The sequence below is a fragment of the Brachypodium distachyon genome, chromosome 2 (genome assembly GCF_000005505.3).
Source record: "Brachypodium distachyon strain Bd21 chromosome 2, Brachypodium_distachyon_v3.0, whole genome shotgun sequence".
Taxonomy (NCBI): Eukaryota; Viridiplantae; Streptophyta; class Magnoliopsida; order Poales; family Poaceae; genus Brachypodium; species Brachypodium distachyon.
In genome coordinates this window covers 46218375-46234161 of record NC_016132.3, presented here as the reverse complement: position 1 = coordinate 46234161, position 15787 = coordinate 46218375, and the positions used below count along the sequence as shown (strand labels likewise).

Here is a 15787-nt window from a genome sequence, read left to right as displayed (position 1 = left end):
TCTTACAGGCTGGACTGCCACGCTGTCCAAAAGTCATTGTTAACAAACCGAGCTTTTACTGTTTTGTTTTAGATAAATTAAAAGCAAAGCTAAATTGTTATAAAGCTAACAAACTCTCGCATGCTGGTAGACTTCTCTTGATCAAATCTGTCTTCTCTTCTCTTCCGGTGTATTACATGTCTAATATCTTATTGTCTAAAAAAATGTTGGCTAAGATGAATGCAGTTATCAGAGACTTTTGGTGGACCAGCATTCGAGATGGTTCTCAATCTAAGCCCCTTTATTTGAAGGCTTGGGCTGAAATTTGTAAGTCCAAAAAAGTTGGAGGCTTGGGCATAAGAAATTTGAAAGCGCTAAATAAAGCTTTGCTTGTTAATACTGCTTGGAAGATAACTACTTCTTATGATAGTGTTACTTCTAAGATTCTGAAAGCTAAATATTTTCCTTCCACCTCTTTTTGGAAAGCTCCTGAAAATGTTCCTAAATCGGCCTTTTGGACCTCAATTCTTAAAATAAGGGAACCTCTTATAGACGCTACTACTATCCAAATTTCTCGTGGCAACACTTCCATTTGGTCTACCCCTTGTGCATTTTCTGGGACAAAATTCATGACAATCTTAATATTCAGAGTTCCGACTTTATTTATCCTGCCACTATTTGCTGATTTGTGGGTCCCCAATAGTAAGAACTGGAATATCCCTCTTTTGGAAAATTTGTTTGGTTCTCACAATGCTACTATCATCTCTCAAATTCCAGTTTCTAATGATAACAATGACGACATTCTTATTTGGAAACATACCTCCTCCGGCATTTGTTCCTCCAAAAATGCTTACCAAATCTTTAGTCCTTCTTTTTATGGTCACAATGCAGGTTCCCAATCAAGCCTCACGGATCAAGTTAGGAGCATAATTCATTCTGTATGGATAAATAAGGATATTCCCCCTCGTGTGCAGGTCTTTAGATGGCATTTAGTGAGGAAGGCCATTCCTTCGGGAGTTAGAGTTGCAGCTAGGTCTTCACATATAGATCACAAATGCATCGCATGTGGTATGGAAGAGGCAGACTTCCATCTTTTTTTCTCTTGTCACTTTGTGCATGCTGTTTGGTTTGCTTCCCCTTTAGGTATGAGAGTTGAAGGTTTACTCAGGCAAGGAATTAACCAGGTGGAGGATGCAATCCATCACATGATGACGATCTACAATACTGAAAACTCTCTTGCTCTAATATTTTTAATTCTCTGGTGAATTTGGAAAGCGAGAAATAACCGACGCTTCAATCAGAAGCATTGTAATCCCTTGCAGGTCCTTTATGTGGTAAAGGCCCTTTTAAATGCAGATGAAACCAAGAAGGATCAGACTACAGGATCTAACTTTCCCAAGCCTAACACCACAGATGATTCAATCTCTGTTTGTATTGAAAGAGAAGGATTCAGCAGGGCCCAACATTTACACTGATGCTGCTTGGAAAAATACTTCTTCTGCTTCTTCCATTTCAAGTCTGAGAAGCAAAGCAGGAATTGGAATCTTCATGCACTGGATCAAGGAGGGACACAAACAAGCCATCTTCATCCAAGCCTCTTCTTTTGCAGAGTCCCCATTGCAAGCTGAAGCACAGGCTCTGGAGTTAGCGGCGCTGATTGGAGCAGCTTTGGGAGTGAACCAACCTAATTTCCTAACTGATAGCCAAGTTCTTGCAGAAGCTGCCGCAAGAAAGGATTTTAGAAGGCAACCAGGACATTGGACCATAAGATCAAATCTGTTCCAATTCCTCAATCATACTCAAGGAAGTGATGCAAGAATCTTCAAAATTAGCAGAGAGAATAACGAGATAGCTCATAAGCAAGTTCAGGATGCCTACAACCTCTATGACACAGGAAATTGCTTATACTCTTGTCTAGGATCAAAACATAGATCTTTAAAAGCTGCCATCGGAGCTCTAAATGTGCACATTGTTGTTAGTGACGTGTCTTTGGTGAGTTAATAAATGAATATTTTAATGGTCAAAAAAAAAACCGAGCTTTTAAACGTGAAATCAAGGCCGTGACAGAGCCGACTAATCCTCGGAAAGTTGGAAGTCTGGTCCTAGACTCCTCCTAGCTGTCTCCATCTCTCTCCCGCGTCCCAAATCCCGATTCCCCAACCCGAGCAAACCCTCCCCACGGCCCGCACCATGACCGACGAGATGCCTGGCGCGGACGGCAAGCGCCGCTCCGCGTCCTCTGCCCCCGGGTTCCCGCCGTCGGCGCCGCCGTATCCGCAGCAGCACCACCACCACCACCACCAGTACGGCACCTTTGGGCCGTCGTCCGCCTCCGGCGAGTTCCCGCAGCCGGCTGTCGGGTTCCCCCAGCCTGCTCCACCGCCTGGGTTCCGGAGCTACCCGCCGCCGCCGCCGGCGTCTTACGCGGTGTACCCTCCTCAGCAGGCTTATTCGGCCGCCGCGCCGTACTACGCCCAGGGCTACCAGGTTGTGCAAGGTACAAGAACCCGAACCCTAGTTGTACGATGCGATTATGTGCTTCTCTTGGCTGACACATATATAGGAATGATCTGGTGCTTGTTTTTTCCGTTTGAGAATTCGCCTTTTATTATTGATTTAGTGTAAGCTGCAAGCCTTGGGAAATCGTGTTTTGTGCTCATTGTCTGATCGGCAGCTCTTCCAGTTTGAAATTTTTTAACTACAATGAAAACTGTAGATGGTGTACAAGTTGATCTCACACATCGTTTTGGTCACTTAGGGTTCCGAACTTCCAATACCTTCTAACATATGAGGGGACACATTTTGAAAACAATTATTGCGTTAGGAGTTGCTTAGTGCTTGAATTTAAGGTTCTACTGTTGTGGGGTAACCAAGCATATAACATGTACCTCGCCTTTGTGTCTTCCTGTGTCTCCGAACTTCTAGGTTTCCCTCCTTCAGTTAATGAATGGCAGCTTGATCATGTCGATTCTGGGCCGAAATGGTGTGTGACACACATTGCTGCAGATTTATGTGAACTTTGAGGGATCCCTAATTAGTATTTTCAGTTGCATATTTAATCATCATTTCTTTTCTAATTGCAGTCAATAACATTAACTATGTCTTTAAAGAAGCTTTAGAGGTTAACAGAGAAAAGGTGAAATCTTAAGGATTTAGTGTTCCAATGTGCTGGAGACTTATAGTAAATTAGCAGAAAATTTGACATACAGGAACATACAAATAGAACAAGTAAACAAATGGTTGATAGTAATTGGGTTATCTAAAAATCAAATTCAAGTTTGTGAAGGAACATATTTGTGCTATTGTCTGATATACTCCCTCCATTCCAGAATATAAGGTCTATAAACTGTGATGGAGTATGTTTGTGCAAAAATATGATCCAATGTAATTCTGTAAAGAAATACAATTAAGAATGCCGTGAAATGCTCCAATGCTTGTATGCAGCTTCCTTTGAGGACCAAAATATAATAAATGATTAACTGGAAATTGGTTCTGACTTGTTTACCATGTCCATATTGCTGTTTCTTAGGTTACATACCTGTTGTTGAAGGAAGGCCTGTGAGGATGCGACGTCTTCCATGTTGTGGACTGGGCATGGGGTGGTTTCTGTAAGTTTATCTGAACATTTATATTTTACATCACATTTCAGAAACTTGGATTGGACCCTGACAAACTGCTGCTTCTACTGTTTGGAAAAGGTTTATTGTTGGCTTCTTCTTTGCTGCCATTCCATGGTATATTGGAGCTTTTGTTCTGATTTGCGTCCGAGTACACGATTACAGGGAGAAACCAGGATATGTTGCTTGTACTATTGCTGTAAGTCCTTTCTACCAATGCAATCCTCTGCAATTTCCAAACTATTGCCAGCTGCAGTGTCTGAATAACTGCCAGCTACTTTTCTTCCAGTTTTCATTGTGAACTTCTGATGAACAACATGTTAATTTCTTCTTCTTCTGAAACTTCAGATTTTATCTGTAATATCAGGTTCATCTCAATAGTTATTTCATGCAAACCACAAAGACAATAGCAAAATCCTGCTGTTGCATTCTAGCACTAGCACCTATAATAGATGCATTACCTTTGAATAGTGATAATTCAATTGAAAGATTAAGTGCAAGTGCATAGTTGTGCATCCTCCTTATGTTTTCATAAAAGAGAAATGTACTGCTTAAAAAAGGATTTTGACATCACTCATAGTTTGGCAGCACTCCAACTCAATGATCGTCTGCATTTATCCAACTAATAATTTGTGAATTCTGGTGTTCGACTAACAGTTATACATATGTTTCTGTGCATATTTAGCTAGTCATTGCATGGAAATAATAAAATGAATAGTTGCTCCTGTAACGTTTACTAGTCTTGGCAGCTCGCAATGCAAATCTATTCCTTTTATTTGTTTTTCCCCTAAAACTGGACGCTTAAACTTGGACTAACTGTGATTTGAATATTTGGTGCCACCAACAGGCTTCACTTGCTGCAGTTGCCATGCTGCTTGGTGCCACAAAAGGAGCAGAGGTGTGGTGAACTGTGTTACATTATCAGCGGTTTTTCTCATTATAAATGTTCATTCTTGCCCTGCTGTGTTGAGTATTCTTATTTGTACATGTATGCTTAGAAAGGATATTGTGGGAGGAGGCCGATTGACATATATTTGTTGTATGACCTATGATTCTAGAGTCGAATGGCAGTGATTATATTTGTTCGGTAAAACTTGTGTCGATACCTCTCTCTATTGGTGTTGTGTTGATTGGGTTTTATGGCCCAGCATTGAGCATTGTTGACTTGTTGGTCAAGGTAATTTAAGCTTCACAGTGAGCTGGACCGTGCCGGCCGCTGCTAGTAGTACTCGACATCCTAGGGACCAGTATCGTTAGCATTTAGGAAGTCCCTTAATTAATAGGAAAGTGAAAACCTCGCACTGTTGTGATACGAGAAGGACAGGCACGTCTGCCCTTGATCAGCTTGTTGTCCGATCCGGCCTGGTCCAACCATCAGCTAAGGAAACCTGGAGTCCCGGATCCGGCCTGGTCGAGAATCACCAAACAAGGAAACCCGGAGTCCGGCATCCAGCACGAACTCGGTCTCCAACTCGGTCGCACGCATCTCTGGAACGGTTAGTTACAACCCGAGCCGACTACGGAATCAGAGCAGCACGCGGCAATCTCCGGAACGGTTATAAGCAAACGCTCGCGCGTTCCAATCCGTCCGATCCCGTCCTGTCTCAAAAAGTTCGTTAAGTTCTCACGCCTCAGCAAAAACTCGATCCGCTCCCCGTCCTCAGCTAATATAACTAGCTCGGTCCCTCTCCCGCCATGGTTGCCTCCCGCCGCCCCAAGGTGCCGCAGCGCCGGAATGCCTTCGCCCTCGACGCCCAGCCTTCCGATCAAGAGCTCCTCTCCTCCTTCCTCCGTGAGCGCGTCAGCTCCGGCGCCGGCTCCGACAAGAACTCGTCGTGTGGCGGGTTCATCCACGAAGCCGACGTGTACTCTGCCCACCCCGCGGAGCTGACGCGGCGGCACGGCGCGGCGCTCGCGAGCAATGGCGAGGAGGCGTGGTACTTCTTCTCGGCCGTGCGTGCGAAAGGCAGCGGGCGCAGGGCGCGGACGGTGGACTCCGGCGAAGGGTGCTGGCATTCCGAGGCCGGGTCGAAGCCCGTGGTGTCGGCCCACCTCCGAGGCGGCGGCGGGGGAGGTCTCCTGGGCCACCGGCAGAACTTCTCGTTCGTGACCAAGGAGGACGGCGTGCGTGTCCGGTCCGGCTGGCTCATGGTGGAGCTCGGCCTGCACGGCGACGGCCAGGACGAGGTGACTATCTGCAAGGTCTACTTCAGCCCGCGCACCGCTGCCAAGAACCAGCGGAAGAAGCCCGCATTGTCGTCGTCGTCGTCGTCCTCCGCCACGCGTAAGAGGAAGGTTGCCGAGACAACAACCCCCGCGCCGGCGGGCCAGCGTCGCCGCCACGGCACGCCCGAGGCAGCGGCTGCGTCGTCAGGAAGCGAGATGGTGGTGGACGATCCTGTGGTGGCAGTGGCACCACCCGGCGAACCGGAGAAGGCGAGCACGGCGGACGACGAGCCCGGGGGCGTCGTTGGAGCTCTGAAGAGGTTTCTCGTCTCTTTGCGGGAGGAAAGGGGCATCATCGTGGAGGAAGACTACGACCGGCCGCCCGAGAACGTCATCGTCCAAGACCCGTCGCTCCCCTCGAGCTTCACTGAGCTCCTCCTTAACGGGCCGGACGACGAGGACGAGTGGCCGACGGTTGTTGATTCCATCCCAGACCCCGACGTCGTCGTCCGACGCGACAGGGCCCAGGAGCCCGTCATCATGTTTTTGACGTTCGACGAGATGTACGCGCTGCCGCAGGTCAGGGAGTTTTTTGCTTGGGAGAAAGAGCTCGCGGAAGACATGAGAAACTCGGTTAAGCTAGGATCGATCTAGGGTAGGTACATGGTGTTGTTGCCTTTACTGTTGTGATGTTGTGCGACTGAACGATGTTGTAGTTGCTGACTTGTCCTAATTTGACGTGTAGTTAGAATGGAAAGCCACTTGGTATGCTGTAACCTGCATGCGCAGATATGTTTTGTGTGTTACCGAAAGACGGTAGGTTGAAATCAGCTACTTATATCATCCGATATCGTATACGTATTTTAAATTCCTCTAATCAAAGTTGAGTAAGCATTTGAAGAAGCGGAAATTCGAATATTGACACAGTACAACTAGCTAGGCCCCACTCATAAGTATCCAAGTGTGGGGTCTCGATGCGGAGGACATTTGATAGCCTTGTATTTTGCAGTTCCATTGTCACGTTCGCGGATCCTGGTCAAAGGCGGCAGCAAGTACCGTGCGTCACCTTTAATTTCCAGATTAATTAGTCCTAATTCATTCAACCGCTAAAAACGGGTGTGTTTTCTGCCACGTCAACCTTTTCTAGTAAAAAAACACTGCGTACTCTGTATATGATTTTTTTTTTGAGAAAACCAGAGTATATGATACTACAGCTTAACACACGTAGCTCGCTTCACACACGTACTCGTGCACTCAAACCCCTATAGCACGCTTAGGAATACGAGATTAGGGCTCACGAAAGCTTAAACTCGGAGGTACTACAAAGTGATGAAGCAATGTCTCTTTCAAAACTACAGTGTGGCCTTCTCCAGCCGTCTCAACGCAAACGCGTGTGGCTCTTTGCGAAAAGCACTGTGCCTATTTTTTTGAGAGAAGGGATACACGTGGCTCTTTTTTTTTTTGAGAGAGGAAAGGAGTACACGTGGCTGAGTTACAGTAGAGTAAAAGGGCCAACCATGACAAATACGAGTACTAAGCATTCTGGCAAAAGGCCCACGACAGCAGCAGCAAAGCCCATTAGGGTTTGCAGCCAAACTCGCCACCTATAAACCTTTCTCCCCCTCACACGGACGACTCCTTCGCCCGCCGCCGCACCTGCTCTCCTCGTCGGCCTCGGATAGGCTAGGTTAAGGTTCTCGATCTGCTCGCGGGAATGGTGGCATTTAGGGTAAGTCCAGCCTTTCGCCGGTGTGCCGCGTTCGTCTTCATGCGCTTGATCCGTATTTTTTATTCGTCTCGCTGCGTGTATGTCTGCAGTTTCATCAGTACCAGGTGGTGGGCCGCGCGCTGCCGACGCCCGGCGATGAGCAGCCGAAGATCTACCGCATGAAGCTCTGGGCAACCAACGAGGTGCGCGCCAAGAGCAAGTTCTGGTGAGCACTCTGTCGTCTTGGATTTCTGAAGGAATCATTCGTCTTCGATGCGGTATCCCTGATGGCTGTTCTTGCCTTTGTGCAGGTACTTCCTGAGGAAGCTGAAGAAGGTGAAGAAGAGCAATGGCCAGATGCTCGCCATCAACGAGGTAATCCACCTTTCTCGTCTTATCTTTTGCCATGGACATGGCTTTTCATCCAGCCTGTGGTTGTTACCTGTAGAACAGGGAGCGGCTTGTTTAGTACTTGTATCAGTCAATTAGTTTCTTTAATAGAAATCTGGGTCCGACTGCTGCTCTAGAAAACAAATCCATTGTCAGGACGCGATCGTTTGGTGTTTACTACTGCACTAATAGTGTATGATACTAAGTAGTGCTGTTATTGGTTTAATTTTTTCCATATAGGCTATCACCCTAGTCATGGTTGCATATCCTGAATTTCATTACTTTGCATCACCAAATTATTGCTGAGATCATGGTTCACGCAGTTCCCTCTCCAAAACATGGATCTGTAGTTATCTATTTGTATCTTAGGCCTGGCACTCTGTCCTGATACGCCAAAGGTTTCTTGTTTGGATGTCTCCATGGCAAAACATAAGAACTGGACTAGTTTAGGGTTTAGGGTTTAGAATTCTTTGGAATCTTTGGATGTATACAATTTTACATCACTTATTTTGGGACGGAGGGAGTAGTTCATAACTAAAATCAATTTACCAGTTCTGATTCATAGTTACCTTGGTATTTTAAAATCTGCAGGACTTGCCTAAGACATAAATTAAAATGGGTTTGGTAACCAATTCGGCGCCCTGAACAAATGATTCATGTCCCATTTCTCTAGAGATTTGTTTTACTCGCATGTGTTCTTTTTTTAACTTTTGGAAGTTGCAATATTGACGTCCTGTGTACCTTTTGTTTGTGCTGTTGCTCATAATTGTTTTTGCTGTGTCAGATATTTGAGAAGAATCCGACCACAATCAAGAACTTTGGCATTTGGCTGCGCTACCAGAGCAGAACCGGCTACCACAACATGTACAAGGAGTACCGTGACACAACTCTCAATGGTGCAGTGGAGCAGATGTACACTGAGATGGCCTCTCGCCACCGTGTGAGATCCCCTTGCATTCAGATCATCAAAACAGCTACTGTCCATTTCAGTCTCTGCAAGAGGGACAATACCAAGCAGTTCCACAACTCAAAGATCAAGTTCCCCCTCGTGTACCAGAAGGTCAGGCCGCCGACCAGGAAGCTGAAGACCACGTTCAAGGCAACGAGGCCAAACCTGTTCATGTGATTGGTTGTCGTTACAGGAAGCACAAGAAGTTACTGATCGGTTGTGGTGGATATTTCAGTTACCAGAAGCACAAGAAGTTACTGATCGGTTGTGCACAAAAAGTTTCTTTCCGTTTGTTGGTTGTGTTGGTATTTCGGTGACTGGAAGCACAAGAAGTTACTTTCCTTTTGTTGGAGCGCTAAGACTTGATAAGTTCGTTAGCTTATTTGTAGTTCTTAAACATGGTTGTGAACCTATTTAGTATGATCTTATCAGAATATGGTTGTGCTCTTGTTGAAACCCCTCAGTTATTTTGTTGTAACTGTTTCCGCATACATGCGTGTTACTACCTTCTTTCATCCGCCATATTCAGTTTTCTGAAATGTTTGAGCATCAACACTTCAGTCAGGGTCCTGCTACATGTACGACGAATTGTTTTACGATTCTCGTCCGATGCAACACATGGACCGTCGGACGCTAATCGGAGTAGTATGCAGAGTATTTTTGCTTCGGTTATGCAGAGTATTTTCGCTTCGGTTATGCCCTTTTGCGCAAAGAAAAACACTTCAGTTATGTCCAGCACCCAATGTTTGAAACATTCTTAGAAAGGGTCAGGCTCTGATCGTGTTTAGAAGACCTGTTGTTATCTCATTTTACAATCTCTTCTAAAAGTTCTAAAGATTGGCTTGAGTGTCGGAGCACGGACAACAGTCAAGAACTCTGGCATTTGGCTGCGCTCCAGAGCAGAACCGGCTACCATAACATGTACTAACACTGACACCACACTGAATGGTGCTGTGGAGCAGATGTACACTAAGATGGCCTCTCGCCAACGTGTGCGTCTGAGATCCCCTGCATTCAGATTATCAAGACAGCTACTGTCCATTTCAGGCTCTCCAACTGCAAGAGGGACAACACCAAGCAGTTCCACAACTCGCCTTAAAAAAAAAAGGTTCCACAACTCAAAGATCAAGTTGTCCCTCGTGTACAAGAAGGTCAGGCCACCCACCAGGAAGCTGAAGACCACGTTCAAGGCAACGAGGGCTAACCTGTTCATGTGATCAGTGGTGGTGGATATTTCGGTTAACGAAGCACAAACCTTACTGATCGGTTGTGGAGGATATTTCGGTTACCAGAAGCACAAGAAGTTACTTTCTGTTTTCTTTGTTGGAGCGCTAAGACTTGAGAAGTTTTGTTAGCTTATTTATCTTTCTGAAACATGGTTGCGAACCTTATTAGTATGATCTTATCAAAATCTGATTGTGTTCTTGTCGAAACTCCTTTCAGTTATTTAGTTGTAACGGTTGATACATGCGTGTTGCCTTTCATCTGGACTATGTAGTTTTGTGGAACGTTTGGGCATCAACACTTCATTGATGCCCAGTACCCAACGTTCGAAACAGCTAAAGGGACGGATCTGATCTATGTTTGGATGACCTGTTGGATCTCATTTTCAAACCTCGTCTGAAAGTTCTAGAGATTAATTGAGTTTCAAAGGAAGTAACGCTTGGGATCTGGGGTTCAAACTTTGATACTATTTATTTTCCATTTTCGAACTCTTACACAAAAACGATCAAAAACCCTTTAAATCCCGGATGGAACATGGAATCTGATTATGAGATGATGAAAAAACTCCCCGTGTACGAACATCGCGCAACGAGAGACCAGAAAAGACAAGCTTGAATAGGGGCCCAAAGTGGAGGTTGGACCTCCATGTTGAGAAAACAATTGGACGATGGAGGAAGAAGACAAGGTATTCTGGGGTGAAATTTTGCACAACATCATATGAATAATTATTGCAAAGTTACAATAGCATTTTCCTTATATTTCTTTTGAAATGGGGATACATGCAGAACAGGAGGCCACTCAAGAGATGGAGCCCTTGTCCGGAGAGTCGGTCCTCGGGTAATACCCGGCGCAGCCTGTTGGCGATGGGGATGCCCGGCGGCGGGAAGTTCCGGAGCATCTGGTCCGAGTCGTCGGCCACCCCGGCCCGGAAGAGCCGCCTGCCCGTGAGGAGCTCGGCCATGACGCAGCCAAGCGACCACGAGTCCACCTTGTGGTCGTAGTCGGCCTTCCCCATGAGCACCTCGGGCGCCACGTACCCTGCCGTGCCGTAGCGGCCGTAGGGCGGGGAGGAGTCGCGCAAGGACATGGCGAGCCCCAGGTCGCAGATCTTGACGCTGACGGAGTCGAGGCAGACGAGGACGTTCTCCGGCTTGATGTCCCGGTGGATGACGCCCTTCCTGTGCATGTGGGCGGCGCCGGACAGGAGCTGGCGCATGACGGAGCGGGCCTGGGACTCCTGGAACGGCCGGCCGCGGCGGAGCTTCGAGAGCACGTGGCGCAGGATCGGGCCGACGTACTCCATCACGACGGCGGAGAGCTTGAGCGGGTCGGGGGAGACGGACATGGCGCGGAGCTGGACGACGGCGCGGTGGCCGCGGCACGCAAGGAGGAGCTCGGCCTCGCGGAGAAGCTCGTCGTGGCCGTGCTGCGTGGTTTCGGTGAGGGTCTTGATGGCGAGTCTCTTGCCGGTGTCGTAGTGCCGCGCCTTGACGACCAGGCCGAAGGAGCCGCGGCCGAGAACGGCCATCTGGTCGTAGTCGTCGGTGCTCCAGACGGGCGTCGACATCCTGCTGTCTTGCAGTTGCAGATCGATCTTTGACGACGTAGCTGCCTTTGAGGTGGCGCCGGCGACGCCGATGTCGACGGGGCGGAGAGCACAGGCGGCTCGCGGGAGGACAATTGATCGGGAAGGAAAGAATCGACCCTTGACGCACATATGGGTATGGCCCTTCGGGCATCGGCACGTGTAAATAATCGACCGAGGAAACTCTAGTCGGACTCGGATTCGTGTCTCGCGTCGCGATCACGCGCTGCCACGGGACGCGCAACCTTCCGTCGCCTTCCCTCCAAACCTCATTCCTTTTTTTCTTTTTAGATCGTCGATCAATTCGCCAGGCTGCAACTCTCGGTCGGCTATCTTGTCATCTTGCCGATCGGTCTCCTTTTTCTATCGTCAATCCACCGTCAAATCTTCTAACCACTCATCACTTGTATTTTTTTTTCTGAAACAACTCATCACTTGTACTTTTTTTTTTGAACAACTCGATCACTATTTATTCCTGATCAATATCTAAAGTGAACAAAAAAGAACACAATAGTACATACAGGTATAAATGTTACAGTATCACATCATCAATCTAGAGTAGCCTAACGGTCCGAGGAATGGTCGGACTCGGGTTCCTGTCTGGCGTCCCGATCACGCGCGTCAACGGGCACGTCGACGGTTCGGTAGGCACAGCCACGAATTTACCGTCTCCGCTCCGGTCCGAAGTCCGAACTATACCGAGCGGTGTGTTTGAGCCAAAGGGATTCTACTTATCCGATGGAGGCGCGTAGTTTAAAAGTTTCACCTGATCAAATGTGTTTATTGTATGGACGTGAAGACTAAATAGTGAATGTTCGTTTTTATGTGAGTAAATTTCACGAAACCACACATATTGAGACAGTCTTTTCACGCAGACATCACTTTTGCTAATTTGTCCGAAAAATCACATATTTTCAGTCACAATGTAACAACAAGCCCATAATGACGTGATTAAGCGAGTCGACCGCTTTCCTTACCACTCGGTCCCACATGTCCTGTCAGACCCGTTAGCCAGTTATGTCCGTTCATCTTCTTGCTCTCCGGCGAAGCTCGTGGTGGTGAACGTGGCCCTGCGCAACGGACACGTACGCCTGCGCCTCCTGCGACGGGGAGAGGCCCCAGGCCATGGGCCGCGCCAGCTGCGCCTCCCAGAACGAGGATGGCGCCGGCTCTTGGTCTTCGCGCGGGCGCTTCCCGAGGAGGGAGACGGAGGCTGATGGAGCGGAGGAGCACAAGAAGACGACGGGGGTGGTGCCGGAGCCGGTGGCCGCGAGGATGGAAGGCTCGGCTTGGTGAAGCCGCCACTCCATGGTCTGGCCGTCCGACTTGAGCCCCAGTTCGCGGGTCAGCTGGACCACGTGCCCCAGCCGCCGCCTGCCCGCACGCCGCGCCGCCCCTGGTCGGCCCGCGCGCCCGCGCCTGCCCACGCGCCGCCGCCGCCTGCCCACACGCCCCGCGAGCGCCGCGACCACCCGCCCACGAGCGCCCCCGCCTCACCGCCTACTCGCGAGCCGCCGCAACCGCTCTGCACGCCCGCCTGCACGCGGTCCCCGCCGCCGCTTGCCCGCGCGCCCCCGCCGCCGCCTGCCCACGAGCTCCTGGAGCCATTGATGGAGACTGCATCTTCCAAGGGTGTGGTTACCGGGCTAACGGACATGTGGGCCTGACCTGTAAGGAAAATTATCGGCTCGCTGAAAGTGTGGTTTTCCGGACAAATTAGCAAAAGTGGTGCCTGCCTGAGAAGACTGCCTCAATATGTGTGGTTTTGTGAAATTTATTCTTTCTATGTAGTTACGTAGAACGTTTGAGCATCAACAGTGCCTAGCAAAAACAAAATGGGGACCAGACAAGGCCCCGAAAAAAATATGGGGCCACATTTTACTTATATTTATCATGTATGAGTAGTTTATTTTTGTTGAGGACACCAGTCTTCCTTTATTGATTCATAAAAGTAGTACAATTGATCAATACAATCTAAACGAAAATAAGCACGGAGGATCCACTATAGAACTAAAAGCTTTATCATGACATTTAGAAATCAACATCTCTAGATCCATCTTCCGCATCACATGTAACAAAATTGTAGAACACCGTGTTAAAGTAACCTCTTAGGCTAAAAAAAAACCGCATGAGCCGCGGTCCTCAAATAGTGGGAACCTAAAGTCGTTGAACGCACCACGTCCAGAGACAGACCCTTACAAGGCAAGCTGTGAAATTGCTGTTCTGTTGATGAATTGACAAGGAAAAAAAAATACCAAAAGACGAGTCATGAGAACTACTGACTACATGGAATAGGACACGACATTTTGACCTATCAAGACAAGTCGACGTTGAGAATCGACATGGTTAGGGTAATGATCATAACCCCACAGCCCGCGAAGGATAAAATGCCATATGTGTCTCATTTAAGACCGTTTATTCTTGGCACGCAACATAGTCAATCTCAAGGGTCACTAATCCAGCCTTCTAAGTGTTGTATGAGTGCGTCCTCCCACTCAATGCAACGTAATCTATACTCCCCCGCTCAATGCAATGTAATCTATACTCCCTCTGTTTCATAAAGATTGGTGCGGGTAACGGAAAGAGTATTTCACAAAAAATAAAAATAATTGAAGAGCGTTCATTCCAATGATATATGGTTTGTTGATACAAAAATACAATCATAGGTATTTAATACACACCTCATTATTGATTACCAAAATAATTGTTTTTCTATACCTATCTAAAAAATACGGACCGTTCTTTTCACCGTCGTCTGTCAAACTTCTCATAAAGTTGGTGGACCCTCAGATTGCATGTATATTAGACTTATTTAGCCAGCTGGCCCATTACCTGCACCGAATCTATCTATATATATCCATAAAATTTGTGCGCCCCCAAAATTGCATGTATATTAGACATACTAACCCGGCTGGCTCATTACTTGCACCGAATCTATCTATATATACCAATGTAAAAAATACGGACCGTTCCACCTTTTTTCCTCCCTTTTTTTTTCGCAGAGTGGGAGATCCCGGGCTCCCAGGTTCGGGATCCCGGCGTGAAGCGCGTGCGCTCTGGGCGGGAGCAACCGGCAAGGTTCGTCCTCCCCGGTGATGCCCTTCACCCAGAACTGCACCTCCTCCGGGAGCAGATCCGTGCGCTGCAGCCGGGTCCGGTCGTCGGGCCCGGTGTACAGCCACGCCGGATGCGAGCGCCGCTGCAGGGGAGCCACGCGCCTCCCGATGAAGTGGCGCCCCCGAGACCCACCTCGTCCACTTGCACGCAAACCACTCCTTCGTCCGCTCCAGACGGCCGAGCTCCCCTCTCTTGGCGCAGCCCAATAGGAGACCCTTCCTAATCCAACAAAAATACTTCCCCTGACGCGGCGGAGAAAACACAATTAAAAGCCCAAAGATATCTCTTCATACATTCGACCTTACTCTCCTACTTTGGTGATGCTCGTTATCTGTAGGTGCAACGACAGATTGATCCTGCGATGCAGTAGGTGCAATGGCAGATTGATCCTGTGATGCAGCATATGGTCCAGCATGCTGTGCCTCCTTGCATCTGAGAGTCGGTGGATCTGGCATGCAGGCTCCATCTTGTCATACACCGTTTAATTCCAGAGAAAACAGGGGAACAACCTCGTTCTCTCAGTCCTCATCCCCGCCGTGTTGATCTGAGTCACTCTGACTCAGTTCGCATCCCACTGGTTCCTTTCGGACTGAACTCGTCTCGGACTAGGTTAGACCCTCACATAGTAACACTAAGATAGACAGAGCTAAGAGGCTCTTGGGAGTTCAAGTAGCTAGCTGGGAAGCCACCCCCGGCAACCTGTAAACACCCTTAAATCAATGGAATCCAAGCACAAAAGCAGGATGTAGGGTATTGCACCTTCGGGTGGCCCGAACCTGGGTAAACTCCTCAGTGTCACACTTCGTGTCTTCGCCACGTCGGCGATCACTAGGGAGCCGTTCCGACAACGTGTGCTAAGGCGGTTCAGCCGTGATTATGGGAGATGATTGAGGAGGGAAAAAGGAAGAGAAAGGCTGTGGGATACGGTTCAGAGTACCTGGACGGTCATAGGCCGAGGAGGCATCGTCGAGGGCGGAGATTGCGACGGCCGGCGCGTGTGTGTGCTGCTTTTGGCACGAGGAGGAAGATGGGCACGACCGCTCGTCCAGGCA

General features: G+C 48.2%; 3 protein-coding genes across 4 annotated transcripts; 1 reads left to right on the top strand and 2 right to left on the bottom strand.

The window, feature by feature from the left end:
* Positions 1 to 2087: 2087 nt before the first annotated feature.
* On the top strand, positions 2088 to 9319 carry LOC100825205 (60S ribosomal protein L18a). 2 transcript variants are annotated; one of them, XM_014899581.2, is made up of 6 exons: positions 2088 to 2476; positions 3509 to 3587; positions 3678 to 3795; positions 7581 to 7696; positions 7782 to 7845; positions 8645 to 9319. In XM_014899581.2, exons 1-6 carry the CDS (start codon positions 2170 to 2172, stop codon positions 8984 to 8986), a joined length of 1026 nt encoding a protein of 341 aa, XP_014755067.1. In that variant the 5' UTR covers positions 2088 to 2169; the 3' UTR covers positions 8987 to 9319. The 2 variants fall into 2 exon arrangements, with proteins under 2 accessions (XP_014755067.1, XP_003569521.1); XM_003569473.4 differs by lacking the exons at positions 2088 to 2476; positions 3509 to 3587; positions 3678 to 3795 and adding an exon at positions 7331 to 7491.
* Positions 9320 to 10769: 1450 nt separating this feature from the next.
* LOC100824903 (putative cyclin-dependent kinase F-2) lies at positions 10770 to 11750 on the bottom strand. Its single transcript, XM_003566926.1, has one exon. The coding sequence runs from the start codon at positions 11748 to 11750 to the stop codon at positions 10770 to 10772; it is 981 nt and encodes a 326-aa protein (XP_003566974.1).
* Positions 11751 to 12643: 893 nt separating this feature from the next.
* On the bottom strand, positions 12644 to 12928 carry LOC100824591 (transcription factor TCP7-like). Its single transcript, XM_010235177.1, has one exon. It carries the CDS (start codon positions 12926 to 12928, stop codon positions 12644 to 12646), a length of 285 nt encoding a protein of 94 aa, XP_010233479.1.
* Between the last annotated feature and the right edge of the window lie 2859 nt (positions 12929 to 15787).

Bases quoted from the DNA above. Each gene is read 5' to 3' on its own strand.
- LOC100825205 (XM_014899581.2), top strand. From the start codon at position 2,170: ATGACCGACGAGATGCCTGGCGCGGACGGCAAGCGCCGCTCCGCGTCC. The intron at 2,477-3,508 runs GTACAAGAACCC...GCTGTTTCTTAG, and splicing joins GGGCTACCAGGTTGTGCAAG to GTTACATACCTGTTGTTGAA. The intron at 3,796-7,580 runs GTAAGTCCTTTC...GTATGTCTGCAG, and splicing joins ATGTTGCTTGTACTATTGCT to TTTCATCAGTACCAGGTGGT.
- LOC100824903 (XM_003566926.1), bottom strand. From the start codon at position 11,750: ATGTGCGTCAAGGGTCGATTCTTTCCTTCCCGATCAATTGTCCTCCCG.
- LOC100824591 (XM_010235177.1), bottom strand. From the start codon at position 12,928: ATGGAGTGGCGGCTTCACCAAGCCGAGCCTTCCATCCTCGCGGCCACC.